This window comes from Hemicordylus capensis, chromosome 3 (assembly GCF_027244095.1).
Source record: "Hemicordylus capensis ecotype Gifberg chromosome 3, rHemCap1.1.pri, whole genome shotgun sequence".
Lineage (NCBI taxonomy): Eukaryota > Metazoa > Chordata > Lepidosauria > Squamata > Cordylidae > Hemicordylus > Hemicordylus capensis.
The window spans coordinates 139,651,374-139,676,829 of NC_069659.1; the positions used below are offsets into that span (position 1 = coordinate 139,651,374).

The 25,456-nt window shown below is 42.6% G+C and overlaps 2 protein-coding genes across 3 annotated transcripts in view; one reads left to right on the forward strand and one right to left on the reverse strand.

The window, feature by feature from the left end:
- RASA3 (RAS p21 protein activator 3) overlaps positions 1-25,456 on the forward strand; it is a 302,321-nt gene that overhangs the window by 3,354 nt on the left and 273,511 nt on the right. The window lies entirely within an intron of this gene.
- Positions 5,323-25,246, reverse strand: CFAP97D2 (CFAP97 domain containing 2). 2 transcript variants are annotated; one of them, XM_053309452.1, is made up of 5 exons: positions 25,070-25,246; positions 19,774-19,854; positions 11,622-11,740; positions 9,878-10,061; positions 5,323-6,485 (listed from the first exon to the last, which is right to left on the reverse strand). In XM_053309452.1, exons 1-5 carry the CDS (start codon positions 25,160-25,162, stop codon positions 6,321-6,323), a joined length of 642 nt encoding a protein of 213 aa, XP_053165427.1. In that variant the 5' UTR covers positions 25,163-25,246; the 3' UTR covers positions 5,323-6,320. The 2 variants fall into 2 exon arrangements, with proteins under 2 accessions (XP_053165427.1, XP_053165428.1); XM_053309453.1 differs by lacking the exon at positions 19,774-19,854.

Here is a 25,456-nt window from a genome sequence, read left to right on the forward strand (position 1 = left end):
GCTCAGTGTCAGCCACCCCCTCCCGCTCGCTCACCCCCTCCCCGCCGCTCGCCTCACTTGCTCCCTGCTTGCTTGCTCAGTTGACCCCTCCCCACCGCTTGAACGCTCAATCGGCCCCTCCTTGCTGCTCTCTCTCCCTGCTCACTCTCTCACTCACCCCTTCCCTGCCACTTGCCTCACTTGCTTCCTGCTTCTCTTCCCTTAGTTCCCTATTTGCACATGGAATCCCCACTGCCCAATCACCACAGTGCTTCTGTTCTGTTACCTCTGATTGGTAAAGCACTGTGTGGGTGGGGCCTTAACTCTTAACTGGGAATCTTAATGGTTTTTAGAGCAGGAGTGGAAATGTAAACCCATCTTCACTCTCATCTTAAACCAGAGACTTTTTATTACTGAATTTGTAGGCTTGTTAAAAAGGAAGATCTGTCTGGACATTGTGGGAAATAGGATGCTGGGCAGAGAGAAGGGTAACATTGGCTCTTAGCATGTTTTTAAAAGGCCTCTTCTTTTAAAAGGCTTCTGTTGTTTAAAGAAGCCTCATTCACTCACTCCTCCACCCCAAAACAAGCTGTAGTGCAGACAGGTAGGTAGGAGTCTCATTAATTTCCTTACCTTTATAAGTATGCAATTATATAGCAAAATTTTAGAGAGAGAGTGAAAATTATCAGCACCTTAACTGTCATCTTAAACTTAAGGTTGATATTTATTTTATGGTTTTTAAAAAATGCATTCCATTTTAATAGGGCATTGTGGGGGAAGAATACAGGAGTCAATCCAATCTCAAAATTACCAGACAATCTGCGTTAACTTTGATGAAGAACAGAGGTGCAACCCTACTGGCCTCCTTTCCCTACTGAACATCTTTCCCCAGCTAGCAATAATCCATAATCCTGGCACTGTTTTCCCACGCTGCAGGGGAGGGAAATAGTTATCAGTATAGATACACAAATGCAGAATGATCATAAATAAAAATGAATCTTCATAAAGGAAACCACAATTTTAATCCTATTAAAACATTCCCAATGTGCCCTCTCTTTTGCCCCCCTGCAACTGGTATGTTGTGGAATCTTGCTTCTGATGTTGGAGGTGGCCTGTAGGCCTCAGCCAAGTAGCTACTGATAGACCTGTCCTCCATGGATTTATCTAAGCCCCTATGAAAGCCACCTAGGGGGTGGCCATCTCCACATCTTGTGGCAGAGAATTCCATAGGTTAATTATGTGCAGTGTGAAAAAGTGTTTCCTTCTGTCAGTCCTAAGTTTTCTGGCATACTGGGAACATACTGGAAACATTCTGCAAGTGCTCACCTGCTTGATTTACAAATTTTCCCTGCACCTGAACACATCCTAGCGCCTCCTTCGATTTTCTTGGGCAAAAGCCCTTCGCAATTCCAGTTTGATGTGGACTGCTGGAAGGGATCATATGCACTTGGTTTGGCTGGACTGAAAAGGACTCCTCCCGAGTTGTCTGTGCAGGGTTGGCTACTCTGTACAGCCAGTCAGTATGTTGCCAGAAGCAAGCAGTTAAAGGTATAGGTGGGAGAAGGAGGGAGAGAGAAGAGGGCAGGGAAAGAGGTTGAAAGGCTGTACCTCCTGGGGCTTGGACAGGGAAAGAGCTGGCTGCCATGCTGGTTATGCGCAGTGCTGTGGGCACTACAACTCCAAGTGCTGCTGTTCAGATTCTTTTCTGTTCTTAGTGAGATCGATGCATTTTTTTGCCTTTAAAATTTTTATTTTGAGGAACAATAGTAAAATATTCATTTTTGGGATCCCTGAAATATATATAAAAGACACTTCGCCAGCATGCAGCCAAATGGCTGAAACTGCTTAAAGGGACCACAAAAACAATTAAATAGGACTTCCTCAGGCTGAAAATAAGTTGCCAACACTGCAAAGCCCTATTCAGTAGTGAAGAATTGCTGCTGTATGATGTATCCAAGCCATTTTTCCTCAGAACTCCACCAAATTTGCAGGAGTGGTACCTCTTATTACCAGTAGTTTAGGAGACATACTAATTGTCAAAATCCATGTGCTTTTGTGTATAAACACAAGCACGTGGCTGGGGAATGACATCATGGTGCCACGTGGGGTACTGATGTCATGGGAGCTGCCAGAATGTGCTTATGTCACCGGAAATGGTAAAAGGAGGGGCTTACGTCACAGGAAATGGTTAAAGGAGGCCCCTATGTAACCGGAAAGGTTCAGAACTAGGGATATGTCCTCACCCCCAGAAGTTTGGCCCCAGTCTCCACTCCTATCCCAGAATATGACCAGGCATGTCCTGAAGGTGGGCATGTGACCCCTCTATGAACATGCCTCACCACCCTGGACCAATAGGAATAGGTTTTGGAGCTCAGAAAGGTCCCAATGCGCAGGCGTGATAATGGCTGGGTGGCCATTTTGTGTAACTTGTTTGTTTGTTTGTTTGTTTGTTTAATGTTTTAAAACATTTTATAACAATTTATATTTTGCAACAACATGCCCAAGTTGCCCCCCACCCCGCCCCCATACCCTCCCCCAAGAAAGAAGAGGAAGGGGAAAGAAAGAAAGAAAAAACAGAAGAGGAAAAAAGGGAGAGAAGAAGGGAGAATCACCATTGCACTAAGATGTGGATAGGTCAGAAAGATTCTTATTCTAAGAAAAGATTAAGAAAGTTATCCCAAATTTCAGACCATTTATCCAATTTATTTACTTTTAAGAGGGCCCATTTTTCAATTTTGTGTAACTTTATTGGCCGAAACAGGGTGAAATTACCCTTCTACAAACAAGACTAGGGCTTGCATGTTTAGAGGAGGCCATTTTACTGTTGTACAGAGACCATAGCTGATGCAAGGACCCCTCTGCGACCATGGACCTATCATTGCAGCAGACACCCGTGAACACTAGGCCTATGACACTGGTGAGTCTGTCCTACCCTCCTACTGGCCTGAAAACCCACCAGATGGCTGACCTTAGGTGAGGTTCCGGTTCCAGAAACTAACTTCACGGCAGACCCAATGGACGAGGATGATAAGCTAGACTGTGACTGTGGTCGCTGTAACACCAACCCTGCACCCCTCTTGGAAACTGAAGATGGAGAGCCTCCAGCTACTGACCCCCAAAAGGGAAACCAGCATTAATCAGATTCTGAAACAGATCCTCCTGTGAAGCTAAAGCTGCACAGGAAGAAAATATTGGTGAAGAACTGGTGTGATAACTGCTGCTGCCTAATTTCAGATAGGAACCTTTCTGAAGATGAGGAGTGTGGCTGCAATTCTTTTTTGTCAAGCAGACCCTTTTCTGTTTATACACAAAAGCATATGGATTTTCACAGCTAGTATGTCTCCTAAACTACTATCACCTAGTTGATGTGTGCTAATGAGCAGGCTAATGGGATCAGTGGTTTCTGTTTTATAAGCAATAGAATGTTCAGGGCTTATAATGATGGAATATTGAAGCTACTCTCCATCTTAACTATTCTATTCTATTAATTAGTTTATTTAAAATATTTATCCCCTGCCCCTCAAGTGCACTACTGCTTGGGGCAGCTCACAATAATAAGATACAATACAAGATACAATACAAGTAAAACAATTAACTAAATTAAACAAAAAAGTTGTCAGATTAAAAACCACAATAATTATTAGGTTCAAATTAAAGGTTATTTTAAAAGCTAAAAACTGAAAAGCCAGCGTGGTATAGTGGTTAGAGTACTGGAATAGGACTGGGGAGATCCGAGTTCAAATCCCCATTCAGCCATGATACTTGCTGGGTGACGCTGGGCCAGTCACTTCTTTCTCAGCCTAACCTACTTCACAGGATTGTTGTGAGGAGTAACTTAAGTATGTAGTACACCGCTCTGGGCTCCTTGGAGGAAGAGCGGGATATAAAATGTTATAGATATAGCTATATAACAATACCTACCAGATATAACAAAAAAATGGAGCATTAAAAAGCCTCCTTAAAAAGGTGTGTTTTAAGATGTTTTTTAAAAACACCGAGGGAGGGAGCATGGTGAAGCTCCTCAGGGAGGGTGTTCCAAAGCTGAGGGGCCACAACCAGAAAGGCCCTGTCTCTAGTCCCCGCCAACCAGATCTCTGTTAGTGGCGGGGCCATGAGCAGGGCCTGAGGAGATGAGCAGAGGGCCCTGGCAGATTCATATGGGCGAATGCGGTCTGACAGGTACTTTGGCCCCAAGCCATGTAGGGTTTTAAAGGTCAATACCAGCACCTTGAATCTAGCCTGGAAGCGGACCAGTAGCCAATGAAGCTGATGCAGGATGGGTGTAATACTCGTGAAGAGACTTGTACCCACGAACATCCTTGTGGCAGCATTCTGAAACAGCTGAAGCTTCCGAACAGTCTTAACGGGCAGCCCCATGTAGAGCGCATTGCAGTAGTCAATCTGGATGTTACCAACGCATGAGTGACTGAGGTCTGGTCCAACATCTCCAAGTAGGGTCGCAGCTGGCGTACTAGCCATAGTTGGTAAAAGGCGCTTCTGCACACCACCGCCACCTGCACCTCCAAGGACAGCGTTGGGTCCCGAAGCACTATCAAGCTGCAGACTTTGTCTTTCAGAGAGAGCATGACCTCATCCAAGATCACGAATGTGCTAGTATAATAAAGGAGACTTGTGTCTCTCTGGACCACATTGGTGGTCTGTGCTACAAATAAAGCATCGTATTCAAGGGAAGACCTGCTTCCATCATGGGCTCAGTGAATTCCATCTGCTCAGCCCCACTCCTTTGCCTCAGAAGTCTTCAGTGGGAACTACAGCCTAGTAAGTGGTGCCACAGGGCAATACCAGCGAAAATTAATGACTGGGCAGCATGAATGATCCTGGAACCCCGTAGACACTATGTTATTTCTGTCCATGACTTATTGTAACTTATTGTGAGAATCTTTATAAGCCATTTTGAAAGCCTCTTTCATAAAGCAGGATATAAGTATTTTAAATAAATAAATGAAAATAATAGGATAAGTGCTTAATCTGAAAATACTGGAGGTGAATATATGGAGAAGAAAGACTACTTGATCTTTGGTTTGTGTGATCTATAGGTAGTTTAAAATATCCCCCCATGGAAACATCTTTTACATATTAAAACTATCAAAATTTACAGTCTCTGCTGTTACAGTTACCAAAATAGCATGACTGTGGCTCTCTTCCCCAGATTGCAAAGGCTCTTATGCCATTTTCTCCATAGTATGACAATTCCCTATAGTATAGAGAATGTCATCCATTCCTCATATATCTTTTAAGGACTAGATTGACCTGCATGTTGTAGAAAAATTTCCCCATGGTATAACTTTTTGACAATAAAACACAAATAAAAACACAAATATATATTGAATATGCTTATACTGTATATGTTCTCATATCAGTGACTGGTAACATATTTTGTATTTTGCATGTTGTTCAAACATACAAATCTGTTTGTTTTTACTCTATTTTGTGTATTTTGCTTTGTGAAATTTAAAAAGAAGTCTTGAAATGCATTAGACTTTCCCCAAAGAGAGCCTTGGTGGTCCATGGGTTGACTCTGGCCCCTTGCTAACTAACCCATACGTAATTGTGCACTAAAACAGGATTTGATAATACTGCAAGCGTTCCAGGCATACTGTACAAGGCTTTGCACAAGTTAGACACTGGCATGAAGAGTATTGACAGCTAGTACAGTTACATCCACATAAATGGGGCTAGGGTTTTGATACACACGTTGGTGCAAGAGCACCACCACCAAACATAAGTAGAAAAAGAGGTCCAAATATCAAGGTTTAGAAGCACATACTGAAACACATACTGATAATACAGCATACTGATGCAATGCCCATGGAAAATAACAAGAAAAAGAACAGTTAATAGCAAATTCCTGTACACCAAAGATCATAGAATGCAATGAACCCTATAAAAAGGATGGTACTGCACCTCTAAGATCAAGCAACCAGAATAATTAAAAATATTATTTCTGAGTGCAAGAACTATAAATAGAAGTGAGATATGCTGGTTATAATTGACAGGAGATGGCTCATAAAATGTGAGATGTCACCTTAGCATGATTAAAACACTTATTAATAACTGTGTTGTCTTTTTTGTTGTTTTTAAAAACTGGTGAATAATTAATACTGTAGTTTTGATTTCAGTGAAAATCTAATTCATACAGATTTCAAGTATGCACAGGATTGTTGCCCTAGCAAGCTGCTTATATGTTACCATACCAGCATATTTAAAATAAAGATGACCTGTTTTTAGTATCTAACCTTCATATTACTAGGATAATTTCCAGATGATGATTTCCCTTCTATCAGGGGAATGGATATTATTAGTAATATCCTTTGGCTGGATTACACCTTTTCTACTGGATTTTCTCTTTGATGTTCATTATTTGCCTCTTTGTTTTTGCAGGTCATTTCTTCTCCTTCCTTTGTCTTGTTAGTTAGACTTTCATCTTTCAGCTGCTTATCTTTCTGTCTGTCTTTTTTTGGTGTCATTTCATTGAACATTTGTTTCTGTGCAGAGGGAGAGAAAGTATAAATGCAGGTGCTTCTAAAGAGACACGTTTTTAAAAAATGAAAAAATGCATTTTTGTACTATAATTACAAAAAAGATAATCTGACTAGGCCCTTTCAGCCATCAGAATTTAAACATTAATCCAGCACTAAAAATCACATGATATTCAAATAATCAATGCTTTTATTAGCCTCGTAGATGACATATTTTAGGTTATACTCCTGTTTTAGGCTTTCTCTATGATTCTGTTGTTGGCTAGACTTGTTCTCATAGCACATGTCAGTGCTCATTGAATTGAAATGAATGGTGTTTAGGTGTGGGGAGGGATTACTATCAGCTTCCTGTAAAAGCAATAATTCCTGAGTTCAGGAATTTAGTTTCATGTTTCTTGAGATTTGTGAGAAATGTTAGATGGCAGCTTTGTAACTTGCAGTTTGTTCCTTATGTGGTGCATACAATCTCTTATCTTTTGCAAAAAGATAACAGGCTTAAAATCCTTCTTAGGGGAAGGTGCCTTTCCTAGTCTCCAACTTCTGAGAATTGCTTTTACTGATCTTTGAGGTAGACCAGGCCTGGGGGTGGGGACTGGGGAGTTAAAAACATAAAAGTTGACCTTAGAGGGTGGGTAGGCAAATAGGTACTGTACTCTTATTTTGTCAATATTATTATTACTTTTGCATATATGTCTAGTAGAAAGAAAAGGTAGGAAGATTATATATAAAAAGCCCTCCTTCTGACTAAGAGCCAATTCACACACCAAAACTATGTCCCCATTATGTAAGCTGAACAGATTTGTACTTTTCTTGCTTCCCCAAATAAGTTTCCAGTAGCAATCACATTTCCATTTCTTCACAGGGTGAGCTGTAAGTTGGATTGATTATTTCTGGATTTATTTCACATCTTGACAAATATAAATAAAATTATGTAACTGCTCCAGTACTTTATAATACTACGTTCAGCTATATTTGATTCATTATAAGCTACATCATATAGCAGCAAAAACTGAAGTAAAATTGCTGTAGCTCAAAATTCCATAGAAGTTCATCAGCCTCAATTCAAGGAGTATCTTTAGTGGTTTATGACTGCTGGAGCTCTGGCCAACACTGGCAGAATGAAAAACATTTGTATGGATTTAATGTCAGATTTTGGGCTGCAGAGGTCCTGGAGCAAATGCAGTTAATGAGAGACAAACTACTCTCAATTTATAAGCTGTACTTTTGCAGTTTCATTCAAGTTATATTAATATCACCTACGAATTCAAACACCATATGTTGATAAGCCATTAAGGATGTAATCCTGTGCACATTTGCTTGAGAGTGGGCACCATTTAACTCAGTGGAACTTATAAACAAACACACAGCATGCTTTGGGTGGAAGTGCACAATTATTAGACACTCAAAATATCTGACAAAAACATAAACACTACTGGAAAAAGTAGTGGGAGTACTGAAAGGGGTGTACTGAAAGACCTGTGTGCCCTGAGAGGAAGACAAGAAAGGCGCCTAGGACAGGGGAAGGCATAGCATCAGCTCCCATAAAGACCAGCCTTGACCTGTGAGGGCTGTTGGGGCAGCCCCTCCCCCACCTTCCCAGGAGTACTGAAAGACAAGTGTGCCCTGAAAGGGAGTGCTGGCTCAAGGGCTTGTGGCGCCCTTGGCCAAAATAGTCCCCTGCGCCCTAGTATTTTTAACCCCCAAAAGACTCGCCCCCTGTGTCTGCTGAGGAGGCAGGGAGGGAAAGCAGCTCCTGGTCAGCGATTCCATGAACATCTGACCGAGAAGCGCTGAGCGGCTGGCAGGCCCTATCCCCAGTATTGGCCCCTTCCGGGAGAACCCTCTCCCATCCCTCCCCAATCAGCAGTTCATTGAAACACTGGCTGGGGAGAAGAGGGGTGCGGTACAAGAGGGGGCAAGGGGGTGCCTTGGCTGTGCGTGTGCCATGGCTCTTTTCGGTGCCCATTAACTCTCGGCGCCTTTGGCCACTGCTTTAAGCTGGCCCTGCTGAGAGGGAAATAAGAAAGGAGGCACCCAGGCCTGGGAGCTCTTGTCCTCTGCTCTTAAAAAGACCATCAATGGCTTGAGATAACAATACTTTGCAAATCTCATGTAACGTGTTTGTTTTTTTGGTTTGGGTGCCTTTGTCAAGGCAGAGAGTACAGTATTAAAATGCAGCAAATAAATAAGTGGTCGAGTCATCAGAAGTCCATATGTTATGCTATAACATATGCTATAAACTCACACACACCTCCTTCACTACAGGGTGCAAATGCAGTACTTTGGAAACTCCAGGTTAATCTGTTCATCAACTGATTCAATAGTACAGTGGGTCAGTTCAGACAACCAAGCAAACCATGGTTTGTTGGGTCATAAGCATGATTTGAAGCCTCCCACCTCCTCTCCTTTATCTCCTCACCTCTGGGGCAGAGTTCTGACATCAACCCATGCTGATTGGGTTGAATAATAGTTTTGATTGTTCAATTTGAAGGTTGCAGTTTCAAGCCAGAATGTGAAGCATCAGTTAACTCTTGGCTGCACATCCTGGTTTTTAAACCACAGTTAAACAACAGCTCCCAGGTTTGGTGACATGTGGAGTTGTTTAACCAAATGAAGACTCCCTGGATATGTGAGCTGAGGAGGTAAGGGGAGGAGGGAATACATGAGAAATTCTAGGTCACATTCATGCCTGAGAAAACCATGGTTTGTTTAGTCATCTGGATTATTTTATTAAAATAATCTAGTAAGGATGCATCAAGTCTGTTTAAAAGAATGTCATACACAGTGTCATGGTGATGGCTCCAATTGAAAACAAATGATACTTTCTGTATCATTAACTGCATTGAGGAAAGAACACTCTGTTCCAACTTCCAGTTGTCCAAGGACTATAGAACCAAAGCAAATAACACTCTGAATTCTGCTATAGGCCAAGGACTAAAGGCCACTGGGAGGCTGCGCTCGCTGATTTCTATGAGATTTTCTAGAAACAGTAAAACACACTATATAAAGAGAGCTTGTGAATAAATATAAGCCGATAGCTTACAGAGAATTCAGACACTCCTACAGATTCTTTTCTTTTAGGATCTGAAGGAGGTCACATGGGAAGAAGGCTCCTGGTGTGATTTACGCTGTGATCCCAGCTGGTCAACTCTTGCTTTTCATGATTAACTCCATTCTCCAGAAAAGAAGTTCGAAAGGGAAAGGGTTAATCACAAAATGCAAGTGTTGACCAGCAGGGGGTGCAGCGCCCCAGATTACATCTTTACAAATTTCAAAGCTTTACATTGGTATAGATTCCTTCTACTTAACTGAATAATTTCTAGAAGCCCAGTCTGGAACTAGAAGATCTAGACCACTGAGCTGCAAACATCTGTACACATTTAAAAGCAGGGGGTTACCTGTGTCTTGCATAATCCACGAGGATATCTTGCAATACTGTCCATATATTTTTCAGCCTTTTGCCAGTCTTCATTCCACTTCTGGATTTTATACTGAGGCTTACACTTTATAATCCTTTCCAGAATGGCACAATTCTCTTGACTCACTCTCAGTAATTCTTGCTCTCGTTTTTCTCTGTTTAAGCTAAAGAAGATAATATGAACCAATGCAAGACATTTATTTATTTCCACACTTCCATGAAAGATCCCAGAGTGAATTATAAAAGTTAAAATTAACCATAAAAACCAATAATACAATGCATCTAGTTCCAGGGAAGATGCAAAAAGGTACAGTTGCTATTGGAAAGGTAGGATTATCCTATACTTACTATACATGGTAAATAAAAGTAAAATGGGGGAGATTGTAGAAATGCTAATGCAGAATACTCTGGGTGTCACTACTTCTGAGAAGTAGCTTGCCAAACCCACTTGTGATATACAAGGATGTGCAGGTTAGCTGGAAATTTATTTTGAAGGCTAGCTGGGGGGTTTGTGGGGTGGTTTTTTTTGGAGCGGATGTTTTTCAACAAGGTAGTACTGCCTGCTCCAAAGGAGGGCTGGAAGAGGTTTTCACTGGCCCCAGGCAGGTCTCCTGAATACCAAGAACCTCTGTATGCCTACTTACTCACACCCAATTCCCTCCCAAATCATGCATATATTTGGACAGCCACAAAATCACTATATCTGTAAATACATTCTTGAATTTATAAAAAGCTCTCAATCGGGAAATACCCAAAATCTTAATATACATAGAAGTTTGGGTGTAAGGATATTTAAGTGTAGTTGGGAGAATACATGAACAGTATTAGTCCTAAATTGGTTCCAAGCTGAAGTTAAATCCTCCTGCTGCATTTATTTACCAAATTGCTACAGTTCCTCTTCCCCACTAATGTTTCTATCTGCTCCAGTGTTCCCTCTAACAGGGATTTTCAGATGTTGTTCACTACAACTCCCAGCTGCAATGGCCGTTGGCTGGGGATTGTGGGAGTTGTAGTCAACAACATCTGGAAATCCCTGTTAAGAGAGAACACTGATCTGCTCTGCCACTGGGCTTTGCACATTCTTTTTAAAAGAGAAGTCTGGCTCTGTAAAGTGCTGGTTCTTACACTGTCACTTTTTAGAATGTCTAAATGAAGACCCCTTCCATGACCTGATGGATTTTAAAAGAAGAACGAGAACTGAAATTTACTTTTCACTAAGCATTTGGAGGACAGAAATCTTGAGGCTGTTCTCACAAGCAGCCAAGCCTGCTGCAGCGCCAAATCCAGCACTGAAGCCTGGTTCTTGGCTGAAGTTAAGGGCAGAAAGGCTCCCTTAATCTGGCTCCTGGTATCTTTGCTTGCAGCTCACGTTGAGATAGATATGCATGCTTAGAGCGCCCACCTCCTGTGGGAATCCCCCCCTCGGGCATTGCACTCAGTGCACTGTGGGGTACCCAGAGGCCAAGACACATCGTCCTGGCTCTCCAGGGATGTATCGTTTAGGAGCATGGACAGCGCTCCCAGCAACAATCTCTCTTAGTCATCTAAGGGGAAGGTAAGTGGAGTGAAGCCGCCCGCCTGCCCAGTCATGTGAATTGGGCTCCTTGTCTGTGAAACTAAGGTTCTTATTAATCCAGAGGTTCTTGTTAACACAGATTCATTGTCGCAATCAGCACTGTCAGAGTAATTTGATAACCCTGTATCAGTCTCATTGCAAACTTTACCTTTTGGCCTTATAATCATTTTTGTTATCAACTCTCCCTTGAGTTCTCATGATGTGAGCCATCTTCTCCAGCAGCAAACGATTGTCTCGCTCAATGATTGACAGGCGTTCCTTTTCAAGCTTATACATTAAAAAAGACAGAAGAATAGTACTTGTAGAAACAGCAGTTTCATCTATGCTTCCTCTGGCAAAGGATACTGATGATGCATGTCCTTCATTTCACATCTGCAATTTTGCCTCATGTGGGATGTGACTTCAGGGTAGGCACAAAGTACAGAAATTTAGTAAACTTTGGTCTGGAGACTTACGGATAACTCTTAATTATCTGGATTAATTAGGAACAGAAAAAACCTGGATAACCTAAGCATATTAATTGTAATATGACATAATAAATTGGATAAAAAATGCAGAGCCCTGAAGATAATATGGTGATATCATTATTTTAATGAAAAGACTTTTTCCATGCTGGGATTATTGTGTAGAATTAAAGAATAGTATGTATTTGATGGATGTTTATAGAAATGATTAGATCTGAAATGGTTTCAAACATTAAAACCTTATACACAGACAAAGATAGGTACATTTACGTACGACATTTGTAACCCACCTATCTTCCAAGAGGTCAGGACAGCATGCAAGGCACTACCCCTTATGATCCTCACAACAACCTTATGAAGCAGGTTAGACTAAGAGATAATGGCTTGCCTGAGACCACTCTGTGAGTTTGATGGCTAAGTGGGGATTTGAACCCAGGTCTCCTTCGTCCAGATCTGCACAACACAAGGCCTGAAGGTTGAATCTGGCTTGTGGGGACTTTTTTTTGCTGGCCCCCAGGTAGGAATCTCCTGCAGCAACATCAGGAGCCATGAAGCACTCTTGGCTTGTCCTACTGATGAGCAGCGGCAACAGCTAGGAACATACATAGGAACATAGGAAGCTGCCATATACATATACTGAGTCAGACCATTGGTCTATCTAGCTCAGTATTGTCTTCACAGACTAGCAGTGGCTTCTCCAAGGTTGCAGGCAGGAATCTCTCTCAGCCCTATCTTGGAGAAGCCAGGGAGAGAACTTGGAACCTTCTGCTCTTCCCAGAGTGGCTCCATCCCCTGAGAGGAATATCTTTCAATGCTCACACTTCTAGTCTCCCTTTCATATGCAACCAGGGCAGACCCTGTTTAGCTAAAGGAACAAGTCATGCTTGCTACCACAAGGCCAGCTCTCCTCTCCAAGTGCTCAATGCACTTGGCCACTTGAGACCAAATGATGTGCAAGTGGAAGCCATGGACCGACAAGCAAGTGAGCCAGTTGCTTCTTCTTGAGCAGCAGCAATGGCAGTGGGCAGAGCATACCCCAGAAGTCAGAAGTCACTCACTCAGTTCTCTCTTCTCAGGACGTGGGCCATTCTCTGTGCTCTCCATAAACTGCTTGGCAATGCCATCCTATGCATATTTACTTGGAAATACATCCCACAGTGTACCCAGTAAGCATGCCTACAACCTGAAAGCAATAGCGATTTTGGGAGAAGAAAGAACTTGACATTTGTTTGGGTCTGGGGTGCACTCCAGGTGCTCCAGTGACAGAGCAGGAACAGGGTTTATTTCCTCATTACTACCCTTGGTTAAAACTGTGGGTCCCTTGACAGAAGGGAAAGATCCACAAGTAATTAATAATTGCATTCATTAATATTGCTAATTTTTTTAATGTAATAAAGAGCTGAAAATTGACCTTGGCCCCACACACCAACTCATGATTAGTTCTAGCCTATCGGAATTGGAGATTCCCTTCCCTTAGTCCATCTAGTGGCCATATCACACTGATTTTCACAAATTATAGAACTACAGTTGCTCATGTGGCTAGGCCAATGCGTGGAGTAGGAAAAGGCATGCAAGATTAACTTATGACACAGTAATCAGCTTGTAGCCTTACACTGGGCTGTCCTTCACTGTGAAAACTCCGTTTATGAATCAAATACATTGAGTTTAGTGCAGGACATTTCCTTCATTAGTCTAACATATAACCATGCCAGATAGACCAGGAAACCTGTAGATTGTTATGATTTCTTGATTAACACCTTCCTTTTCTTTAGATTCTCTTACTGCATCCTTCACATTTGTCTCATGGAACAGGTATGTGTTTTCACAGGAGTCTCTTCACCAAGCATATGAGGCTAACTATAATTGGAACCTAATATTTAAGCTCTTTCTCTAGTCATAGAGAACTCTCAATTTCTTATTTATTTATTTATTTATTTATCATATTTTTCACACCACCCAAAACTTACGTCTCTGGGCGGTTTACAACAAGATTAAAAGTAAAACATTAATTAAAAACAAAACAAAAAAATTTAAAAGCAAGTAATTTAAAACACAATTTAAAATTTTAAAACAATATTCTAAAAACAACATTAAAACAATCAAAACAATATCAGTTAAAAGTCTGGGTGAAGAAATGCATCTTTAGAGACTTTTAAAAAGATATCAGAGATGGGGAGGCTCTTATTTCACTAGGGAGTGCATTCCAAAGCCTCAGGGCAGCAAAGGAGAAGGCCTGTCCCTGAGTAGCCACCAGATAAGCCGGTGGCAAATGCAGACGGACCTCTCCTGATGATATCAATGGGCGGAGGGGTTCATAATGAAGAAGATGTTCACTTAAAAAAAAAACCCAGGGCCCAAGCTGTTTAGGGCTTTATAGGTTATGGAAACATATTGGCAGCCCGTGTAACTCCTTCAATACGGGAGTAATATGGTCTCTCCTGGATGACCCAGAGACCACCCTGGCTGCCGCATTCTGGACCAACTGTAGTTTCCAGACTACGTACAAGGGCAGCCCCACATAGAGCGCATTGCAGTAATCCAGTCTGGAGGTTACCAGCAGATGTACCACTGTTTTGAGGTCGTCTTACTCAAGAAACGGACGTAGCTGGCATATCAGCCGAAGCTGATAGAAGGCACTTCTGGCCGCTGTCTCAACCTGGGACACCAAGGAGAGACTTGGATCCAGAAGCACCCCTAGACTGCGTACCTGTGCCTTCTGGGGAAGTGTGACCCCATCCAGAACAGGCAGATCAAAATTATCTCTCAAGTTCCGACCCCGCACAATGAGTACCTCCGTCTTATCTGGATTCGGTCTCTGTTTGTTATCCCTCATCCAGCCCATTACCGCATTTAGGGAGGTTATGCCCTCTCCCGATGATGCTGACATGGAGAAATAGATTTGGGTGTCATCAGCATACTGATAGCACCCTGCACCAAATCTCCTGATGATCTCTCCCAGCGGTTTCATGTAGATGTTAAACAACATTGGAGACAATACGGAGCCCTGAGGGACACCATACAAAAGTTCAGATTTTGAAGAACAGCAGTCTCCAATGGACACCATCTGGAACTTGCCTGAGAGGTAGGAGCGGAACCACTGCAAAGCAGTGCCTCCCACCCCCAACCGCTCCAGACGCTCTAGAAGGATACTATGGTCGATAGTATTGAAAGCCACCGAGAGGTCCAAAAGGACCAACAGAGTCACACTTCCTCTGTCCATTCCCAGTTGGAGATCATCCATCAGGCCGACCAAGGCAGTCTCCACCCCATAGCCAGCCCGGAAGCCAGTTTGAAATGGGTCTAGATAATCAGTTTTCTCCAAGACTGTCTGGAGCTGGGAGGCCACCACTCTCTCAATTACCTTGCCCAGCCATGGAAGGTTGGAGATAGGCCTGAAGTTACTCAGCTCCGAGGGATCAAAGGTAGGCTTCTTCAGAAGCGGTCTAATAATTGCCTCCTTAAGACTAGGAGGCATCCTACCTTCCCTCAGAGATGCATTTATGATCTCTACCAGGCCTTCTACAACAACCTCCCTGCTAGATCTAACAAGCCATGTCGGGCAAAGGTCAAGAGGACAGGTGGTGGGCCACACCATTCCAATCAGCTTGTCCACATCCTCAGGAGTCACAAACTGGAACTGATCCAACCTAACCACATAAGAGGAGTCTTGCCATCTGTTACTGTTTTGCTAGCTTCTCAGCCTGTTTCTAACTAAAATCAAGTGTGGTGCCTGTTATGATGAGTTGAATAAGTGATATGTTTTCATGTATGATATTGGCACCAAGTGGTAGTTCCCACTCCATGCATTGGCCCAATATGATAGCTCTAAGACACCATAATAAAGTGTTGGTGTGATACAATGAACATAATATTGGTCTTGGTCCTGGAAGTCCTCGTCTGTACTCAGCTCAGCCATGATTCTCACTGTGTTCTCCACACGAGCAGAGGGCCTGCAGTTGTGCACCCCTGAGAGTCTAAGGGCTGAGAAAATATGGGCAGATTGGGCAGACTTTCATACAATCTGAGTGTTTTAGTATGCATCTAGATTAAATTTTCAAATAGTTCAGTCATTAGATTTTCAGGAATTCAGAACACAGTGAGAATTGGGAGGAAAGAAAAGATATTTCAAAAGAAGATAACTTTTGCATGGTGGTAGTAGTGATAAGTCATCTTTGCTTTCTAGTAGGGATGGGCCTGGACCGGTCCGGAGCTGGGCGGTCCGGTCCAGGGGTGGGGGTACCTTTAAGAGCGGCGGGAGGGTTTACTTACCCCTCCCGCCGCTTTCTGCTGTGGCGCCCGTAATGCTCTGTGTAATTGAGGCGGCTGGACACCTCCCTGCCGCCCCTTCCCCAACGTTACTTGCAAAAACCCCAGCAGTCCTTTGCGCGCGCGCACTTCACAGAGACGTGCACACGCTCATCTCTGTGACGTGCACGTGCAAAGGACTGCTGGGGGTTTTGCAAGTAACGTCGGGGAAGGGGCGGCAGGGAGGTGTCCAGCCGCCCCAATTACACAGAGCATTACGGGCACCACAGCGGAAAGCAGCGGGAGGGGTAAGTAAACCCTCCCGCCACTCTTAAAGTTACCCCCCACCCCCGGACCGGACCGCCCAGTGTACGAATCATGCACACCCCTACTTTCTAGAACTATGGCGCAATAAACTGTAGCTGAGGATGATGGGAGTTGTAGCTCAGCAACAACTGGAGTTGGAAACCCAGTACTATATGAAGGAGTCTTGGGCTTACACAGTCCCTCTTGCTCCTCCTGTCCTCGCCTGCTTCCCTCCCACACTTCCTCATTCTTGACAAACTATCATTGTCATTTTATCTGAACCAGGCAAAAAATGGGTGTGCAAGCCATAGTTTACCAGGTTTGGACAAAATGGAAGACTATGGTTTGGCAAGGAACAGGAATTATAGGGGGCAATTGGCATGTATGAGGATATAGGGAAGGGTAGGTAGAATGGAGCACATGACCCTAATGCCTATCATGCAGCACTCTAGGAGTCTCTAACCTTCCATTCTGGGGCAAGGTTTAGTGGGTAGTTGTGACTCAATTTCAAGAATTCCTGTACAAAACTCTTCAGTTTGGCTTTCAGCCAGGCTTTGGAATGGAAATGACCCTAACTGTCCTAGTCAATGATCTACATCAGGAAACATACAGGATGAATGTCGCCCTGTTGAACCTCTTGACAGTTTTCTATACTGTCAGCCATGATATCCTTCTGGATATCATCCTTCTTGTTGGCATGGGTACTGAGGTTGCTGTGTTGTGTTGATTCCACTCCTTCCTGCAGGGTTAATTCCAGAAGGTGGTGTTGGAGAGACTCCTGCTCAGTGCCTTGGCCTCTTGTGTATAGTGCCCCATGGAGATCAATCTAGTCTTCCATGTTGTTTAACATCTACATGAAACTGCTGTGTGAGGTCATCAAGATAAATTGGATTGATTCTCAGCAGTATATGAATGACATATACTGTAGCTCTATACCTCTGTACCATCTCAAGCTGGGGGGACTGCTGAAGTTTTGGGTCACTGTCTGGGATCATTGTGGGCTAGATGAAGGAAATCAAGCTTAAATTAAATCTGGACTAGATAAAAGTACTACTGGTCAGGTGACCTGGAATTCTTGTTATGGTTTGCCAGCCTGTACTGGATGGAATTTCATTTCCCTTGAAGGGTCGCGTTCATAGCTTGGAGGTGCTCCTGGACCTAAATTTGTTCCTAGATACTCAGGTGTCAGCTGTGGTCAAGCATGTCTTCTCCCAGTGTTAGCTTTTTTTCTACTTAGCTATTATTATTCATGCATTGTACATGGAGGCTGGATTACTGTAATATAATATGCTTTACGCAGGACTGTCCTTAAAGACCACTTTGAAAATCATTTTAGGCAGAATATTGCTGCATGGCTGCTGTTCATCACCAGATATCACAATTGTATTATATCATTGCTGCATAACGATGCTGGCTGCCAGTTAGTTTCCAGATACCCTTGAAGGTGCTGGTCAGTACATAAAATGGCTTGAGACTGAGGGACTGTCTACTCCTATATGAATTTGCCTGCCTCCTGAGGCCAGCTGGACGAGACTTCTTGTGTATTCCCTGTGTTGCCCCCCCCCCCAAAAAAACCTTTGAAGGTGGTGGAATTTCACCACCTTTAAAAGTTTGTTTGGTGGCAACACACAAGAGCCTTTTGTGTGGCCAGAAAAGCATGTGGAACTTCCTGGAACAGGAAATCAGATTGTTCCCCTCACTGCCGGTATTTCATAAGTGGTTGAAAACCCACCCGTTCCATTGAGCCTGCTGAGTCCTCCGCTTTGGCTTTCTGTACTTTTGTGGGAGGGTGGGTCCCAGCTTTTTCTCATTCTGCTTTTTTTACACTGAATGGATTTAGGGTTTTTAATGTCGATGGAATCGGATAATGTATCAATAGCTGTACGAGCTTTTGTTTTTATTATATTCAGCAGCGGCTGGTGTGGGTGCCAACGGGGGCGTGTGGGAGGCACCTTTAACTCTAAATTACTTGGTGCTTACCTCTCCTGCCCAGCACCCGCTGCGACGGAAGATTGGCTCCGCCAGTCAGCTGGCAGAGGCCATTTGCTTGGCCAGCAAATGGCCTCCAAGCATGTGCAGAGGCCGCCAGCTGAGTGGCGGAGCCAGTCCTTCGCCGCAGCAGGTGCTGGGTAGTGTGCCGCTACTCACAACAGCTTTCAGGTGCGGTGGGAGGAGAGGTAAGCACCTAGTCATTTAGAGTTAAAGGTGCCTCCTGCTGCCCCGCTGGCGGTGCCTGCACCAACTGCTGCTGATTACATTTTTTTTTTAACTATTGTTAGCTGCCCTGAACACCTCATTTTTGGGGAGGGAAAGGCAGAGTATATATTTTTTAAAAATAAATACATGCATTAAAAATACCAAACCATGCTTTAGTATTGCATCTAAACATACCTGTAAACTGTGATTGCCATTAGCTATAGTGATTTATACTATAATCTAATAATGTTTGCTTGGAATTAGTTGCATTGGTTTCAATGGACACTGTATACAAAAAAGCATACTTCAGATTCTTGGTTTAGGTAAAAAGCCCAGTACTTCATATATTCACAGATCTAGACGCTTAAGGTAAAAGACATAAAGTGTTTCTTCAGAAGGTGAGTATTGCTGACATGTGGATCACTTTTTGTAAACCACTTCTTCTCATCGCTTTATGTTAAGATTAATTTTTTTTTAATATAAAGAGTGAAAGCCTAAACATATGTACTAGGAAGAAAATATATGGAGTGCTGTGGCACCTAAAGACTAAAAAATACATTCTATTTCTTTATTTTCTTTATTTTTACATTTATATCCTGCTCTTCCTCCAAGGAGCCCAGAGTGGTTTACATGGTTATGTTTATGTCCACAACAACCCTGTGAAGTAGATTAGGCTGAGAGGTGTGACTGGCCCAGAGTTACCATGGCTGGATGATGATTTGAACTTGATCTCCCCGATTCTCCACTCTAACTACTACATCATGCTGGCTCTCCAATCAATAGTTAGGTTGTAACTCCATCTCATTAAAGTTTGTATCGTAATGAAAGTGATAATCATCATAAAGGCCCTACTACTCTTTGTTGCTTTTACTACACCAGATTAACATGACTATTCCTTTGGAATTTGTTACCAGGGCACAAATCCCATTGAATCCAGACTCCAGTGGGATTTACTTCTAAGTAAGCTTGCATAGGATCAAGCTGAAAATAAGTAAGGCTATGTCTCTGCAACACCAACTTATTTTGATAACCTAAGTGAATGTTAGCTCATTCATATATATTGATTAAGAATCCTAAGCAGCAACATACCTTAAGTTTTCTTAACTTCAAATGAAGATGCCCATATGTTGGAGGAGTAGATGTGTCTACCACCGGTTTAGCTAACAGGATCTGTAGCCGGGGGGAAAAAAGACTGCTTTTTGGGTTTGTATTTGTTGCGGAATTAAAGGGAACTTCTGTATTAAGGTAGTGTTTAGGAGTTGGAAGTTCTTGAATCTCAGTTCATTTATTATTATACTGGCTGCTGTTAAACACACTACTATCTACATAGGAAGCTGCCCTATACCGAGTCAGACCATGGTCCATCTAGCTCAGTATTGTCTACACAGACTGGCAGTGGCTTCTCCAAGGTTGCAGGCAGGAGTCTCTCTCAGCCCTATCTTGGAGATGCTGCCAGGGAGGGAACTTGGGAGATGCTCTTCCCAGAATAGCCCCAACCCCTAAGGAGAATATCTTACATTGCTCACATATGGCCTCCCATTCAAATGCAACCAGGGTGGACCCTGCTTAGCAAAGGGGACAATTCATGCTTGCTAACACAAGACCAGCTCTCCTGTCAACTGCAGCCCCTTTTGTATAATATGGGATTGATAATATTAGTTTTCAGTGTTGTGAGGATTATTGAAATTATATATACCAAATGCATGAGAGCCAGCGTGGTGTAGTGGTTAGAGTGCTGGACTAGAACCGGGGAAACCCGAGTTCAAATCCCCATTCAGCCATGATACTAGCTGGGTGACTCTGGGCCAGTCACTTCTCTCTCAGCCTAACCTACTTCATAGGGTTGTTGTGAGGAGAAACTCAAGTATGTAGTACACTGCTCTGGGCTCCTTGGAGGAAGAGCGGGATATAAATGTAAAATAATAATAATAATAATAAATTGATCAGTCAGAAAAGCATCCATCACATTTGTATTGTATCCTTCTTCCAAGGAACTCAGGGCAATGGAAATGGGGCGATTCCATTTTATCTCAAAACAGCCCTAGGAGGTAAGGTTAGGTTAATGACCTGTCTATTAACTACTTAGTTGGCTTCATGCTGAGTAACAATTTGAACCCAGAAAATAGAAGATGGTGAATTACAGATTCAGGATTAACATGTGATTGTAAGTCCACAGTTTTGGCACTAGAAAATCGGATTTTCTAGTATCCTACCTTTCTATTGAAGACCCTGAAAAAATAACTTCTTAGATCTCTTCCAGCTCTGTCATATCATTTTGTGAACTAGACCCTAGATTAATCCAGTGCATAGAGTATTCTGTGAGCAAGCTATTTGGAAGATAAATACAGTATGTTTTTTCAATTCCACATAGCAGTTGTTCTAAATTTGCCCTGTGGGTGCAAGTTCCATTGAACACAATGCCTGACATCCAAAGTAGACTGATTGAATTACTCTAAAACATAACACAGGTATTACCCTAAAAAGGTAATTACTAAAGGACTACTAAATTTCAAAAGATCTTCCTCTAGTACATTTAGTAAGGATGTCAGCCACTGAGACTTACTTTCAAGTAAACATGCATAGGCTTGCCCTGCACATCAGAGATTCTCTAACAGGGTGTGGAGAGCAGTGGAGGAATTTCTTGTTGAAGCTCAGACAACTAGCAAGGGAAGCACTAAGCTCTTCTTCTCCCAACTCTATTTTTTACCACCTTCCTCTTTCATGTATTACCCTAGTTTCTTATTCCTCCTCTATTCCTCTTGGTCTGTTCATAGCTTCCTTCCTACACCTTGAGACTCACTATAACAAAGTCAAATGAAATGTGAGGCTTTGTGGGTTTTTTTGCTGCTAAAGAGAGCCCTGCTCCAGCATCATGAATAAAAGTGCATCCCACGAGTAAATATTTGCATGTTGCCTCCTCAGGCAGCCCATGCTTATTCAAAGTCATTTATGCTGAGCCATATAAATAAGAGCAGATTATTAACATCATAAAATGAAATGAAATGGTTGCCAAGTAAATAAAAATCCCTGTAGCAACAAGAAAGAGCCCCTTTAATACAGTGGGAGTAAGCACTGACTGAAATAGAGAATCTCAGTGTGCAGACTGGGAGTTTTCTCTATACCACTGTAGACTCATGCTTGGGAGGTTTGTGGTACTGTAGTGATTAAAAGCTTCTGATCTGCAAGGGCAGACTTGGTTCCTAAACTGCTTGGCATACAGAGACAGCCAACACAAGGAGCAATTTAAAGTAACTTCCATGTTGCAGGTGTTTTGTGTGAACCAGCTTTTAAGTTGCCAGTATAATTATATACCACAATAGTTTTCTTTGTATCACATTGCTTAATGAAAGGCCTTTCATTCAGGTGCTGTAACCGAAATTTATTTTCTGGTTATTGTTAGCTAAAGCTCGGATGCTCAGCATCTCACTCACTGCCTTCTTACTAAGCAAAGGCTCTTTCACAGTGGGTGATGAGGGTTCAGGGTTAACAACCCTCCTGAATTGTTCTGGAGTCTCTAGGAATCAGCATATATGTCTAGCGGACTATTGGAAGTAATCCTGGAGATTTTAATGGCTTGGTAATGTGAAATAAATAAATACATACATACATACATAAAAATAAATAAATATGGTTTTTTTGGGGAAATATCCAGGAATATCCTCAATCAGAGATGGTAACTGTATGGTTGGTCAGTGCAGTATTTACCAACTTTTGGAATTTCAAAAACATAGTTTGGATTAGCTAATCTACACTGTTTCTGCATCTTCCGTAGTTCAGTTTTTTGCAGTTTATTATAAACTCATTCCTCTTCCTTTCACACATACAAAAGCAATTGCATTCACAAGGTCAAGTGTTAATTTTGTGTCCTAGTAATTATCTTTATCTACATCTGAAAATGTAGTCAAATATCTGATACCTAATTTTAAATGACTGTCTGAGATTACTTCCGGGTGATGACACTTGACAAATGACTAACCAAACTTTCCCCATTTATAACGTTACTTATCTTCCTACAGGATTTGGCTCCTCAAGAGAAACACATTATAAATACACAATGCTATTCATTGATGTTCTAGTCCCTTATCTAGTCAGTAGGTTAGAATGAGTATAAATTAATAATAGCACAAGGTCTCCTGGGAGTTTGGTTTTAGCAATATAAATATAAATAGATTTAATTTTAATATGTTTTTAATTCTTTACTTTTTCGTAAGTGTTAAGCCTAGTGCTGTAGGAAAGAAATGTAGGACTGTTATTTAGTAGTACAGATAAGATTTAAATGTTTGCCTTAGAGCCCAGACAATTAGGCTAAGATACAATTTAATGAGTTAATGTGTGGTTGAATGCTCACAACCTGAGGATATCAGATTTAGATTATAGGAAACACTAAATGTTCAGAAGAGTGTTGCATAATAGTCTATTGCAGAGCTCATTATCTGATCAAAGCTTTTTCAGCTACTTTTGTATTTGCACATTTAGGGTCAGGATGTTGCTGTCCAGATAATAGACACCAGGAGTTAATTTTAATAAACTCTGACCGATAATATGGATATAAATTCCTACTTCCTAAAATTCTAATTAAATGTTAACAAGATATATGCATATCCAATGTATAGATATTTTGTGTTTTTATTAGTGTTAAGAAAGGGATTAAGATAGATTGAGAGAGTATCATTCAGACTGATAGAACTTCAGATAACAAAATAGCAACTTTTTATCAGTTTGTTGGTCTGAAAGAGGAAATGAAGTCAGTGTTGTGCTGTAATTATCTATTATTTATGATAAGTGTATTATCATAATCATAATCCTATATAATAAAAGGCTAAGTGAGTGGCCGTGGCTTTGGAATGTTGGGGATCTGCGTCCCTGCCTCCCTGGGCTGTTCTGGGCCTGCGCGAAGCGCAGGCCCAGAAGAGCCCAAGGGACACAGGACCTCAGACACCAGTGTCCCACAGCCACGGGCGGCCATTAGCCGGTGTGTGGCGGCGGGGGAAAGTGGCCGAGGCTGCGGTGGAGCCGCCACCTCAGCCATGAGCTGCGGCACGGCGAGAGGAGGCCGAGGCAACCAGAAGCGGCCGCCCTGAAAAAGGCGAGGGCAATGGCGGCGGGGGAAGACCGAGACGGGGGACAGGGAAGCTGGGCGAGGTGGCGGTGAAGCCGCCAATGAGGCCCCCGCCCGCTCACAGCCGTCGCCGCCGCCTGCTCACCCGCCCTCCCAGCTGCCCAAAATGAAGCTGGGCGAGGTGGAGGCGAAGCCGCCAACGAGGCTCCCGCCCGCTCACAGCCGCCGCCGCCTGCTCACCCGCCCTCCCAGCTGCCCAAAATCACCTTCCCCGCTCCCCCCCAAAAAAGATTAAGGGCCAAAATGGCCCATGAGAAGGTCGCCGCCCCCGCCTATCGCCCTCCCAGCTGTTGAAGACCACCTTACCCGCTCCAGCCCGAGGGAAAAGAGAGGAGCTCACGAGCAGAGCTCCTCTCTGTGCTAAGTCACTGCTCAAACTGCCGCTATGGACGCAAAGGACGCCTATTGCGTCCATTGCGACAGTATAGGCAGCAGCTTAACACAGAGAATAGCTCTGTTTCCGAGTTCCTCTCTTCTCCTTCAGGCTGGAGCGGGTAAGGTGGGCTCCGGCAGCTGGGTGCGCAGGAGGGCGATAGGCGGGGGCGGCCACCTTCTCATGGGCCATTTTGGTCGTTATTCATCCACCCCCCCAAAAAAAAAGTAAAAGCAAAATAAGGAAGAACAAAAACAGAGAACAACAACAAAACAAAAAACAAAAAGAGAGAGGGGACAAGGGGGGGGAAGAGACAGAAAGAGAGAGAGAGAGACAGAAAAGACGGGATAGAAAGCTAGCGCCCGTTATAACGGGCTTAAAAATACTAGTATAACATAATTGCAAAAGCCCCCACAAATAATTTTTCTTTCTTTTTTCTTCTTAACCATAACGATCACAGGAAAAGTTCTCAGTCAAGGGATTAATTTTTATCTAACATTTCAATTTACAGCAAAACCAAAAGTTGCAAAAGCTCTGAAGATGGCATAGGAAACTGAAAAGACATAGAGCTTCTGGTCCATATACCTATGGTAGAACATCCATGCTTCTTTTAATCAATGCATGCCTTTTCATCATGGAAATTAATCGCCATTACAGAAAAAAATCTTCTTGGAAGGAAGTGGCCTGCAGAATATGGGGGGAAATCTGCATTTTTGCTTAGAATAATTTTGAGGCTATTATGTTATTCTTTAAAATGTGGCGCAACATACAGTGCTCATTTAAAAATTAGTTAGGTGATGGTGAATAGGTCTTTCTTGGCAGGAATGCAAAGATATTTCCCTTCAACAGGTTTGGCTGTGTGTATGATTCTGTTATTAGAGAGACATGCTTACCTTTTTCTTGTGTTCCTCATAGATAGCTTGGTCCCACTTTTGCTGAAGATATTTGTTGCCACATGGCAAAATGGGCTGGTAGGCTCGATGCATTTTAAACAATATAAAACATCTTTAAATCTGGACTATTTCAAAGAGAATGAGTCACCAGCAAGAACCTTCTTGAACTAAGCTCTGGCAACTATGGTATGTTTGCAGCAGGTCATGTGGTGGTTGTCATGGTATCACTGAGGAAAACTTGAATGGCTGGTGGCAGTATTTTAAACAATATGCTGAAGGAATTGCAAAGCATCTAAAGCTAAGATTCCAAGGGCAACCCTATTCAGCACATTAATCATTGGGACAATTATACTTCAGTTACTAAGCAATTAAGGAAAAGTAATAGAT

Excerpts from the sequence above, each read along its gene's own strand:
- CFAP97D2 (XM_053309452.1), bottom strand. The coding sequence starts at position 25,162 with ATGCATCGAGCCTACCAGCCCATTTTGCCATGTGGCAACAAATATCTT. Across the intron at positions 19,855-25,069 it reads ATGAGGAACACAAGAAAAAG|ATCCTGTTAGCTAAACCGGT; the intron begins GTAAGCATGTCT and ends CCCCGGCTACAG. Across the intron at positions 10,062-11,621 it reads AATGATTATAAGGCCAAAAG|CTTAAACAGAGAAAAACGAG; the intron begins GTAAAGTTTGCA and ends TATCTTCTTTAG.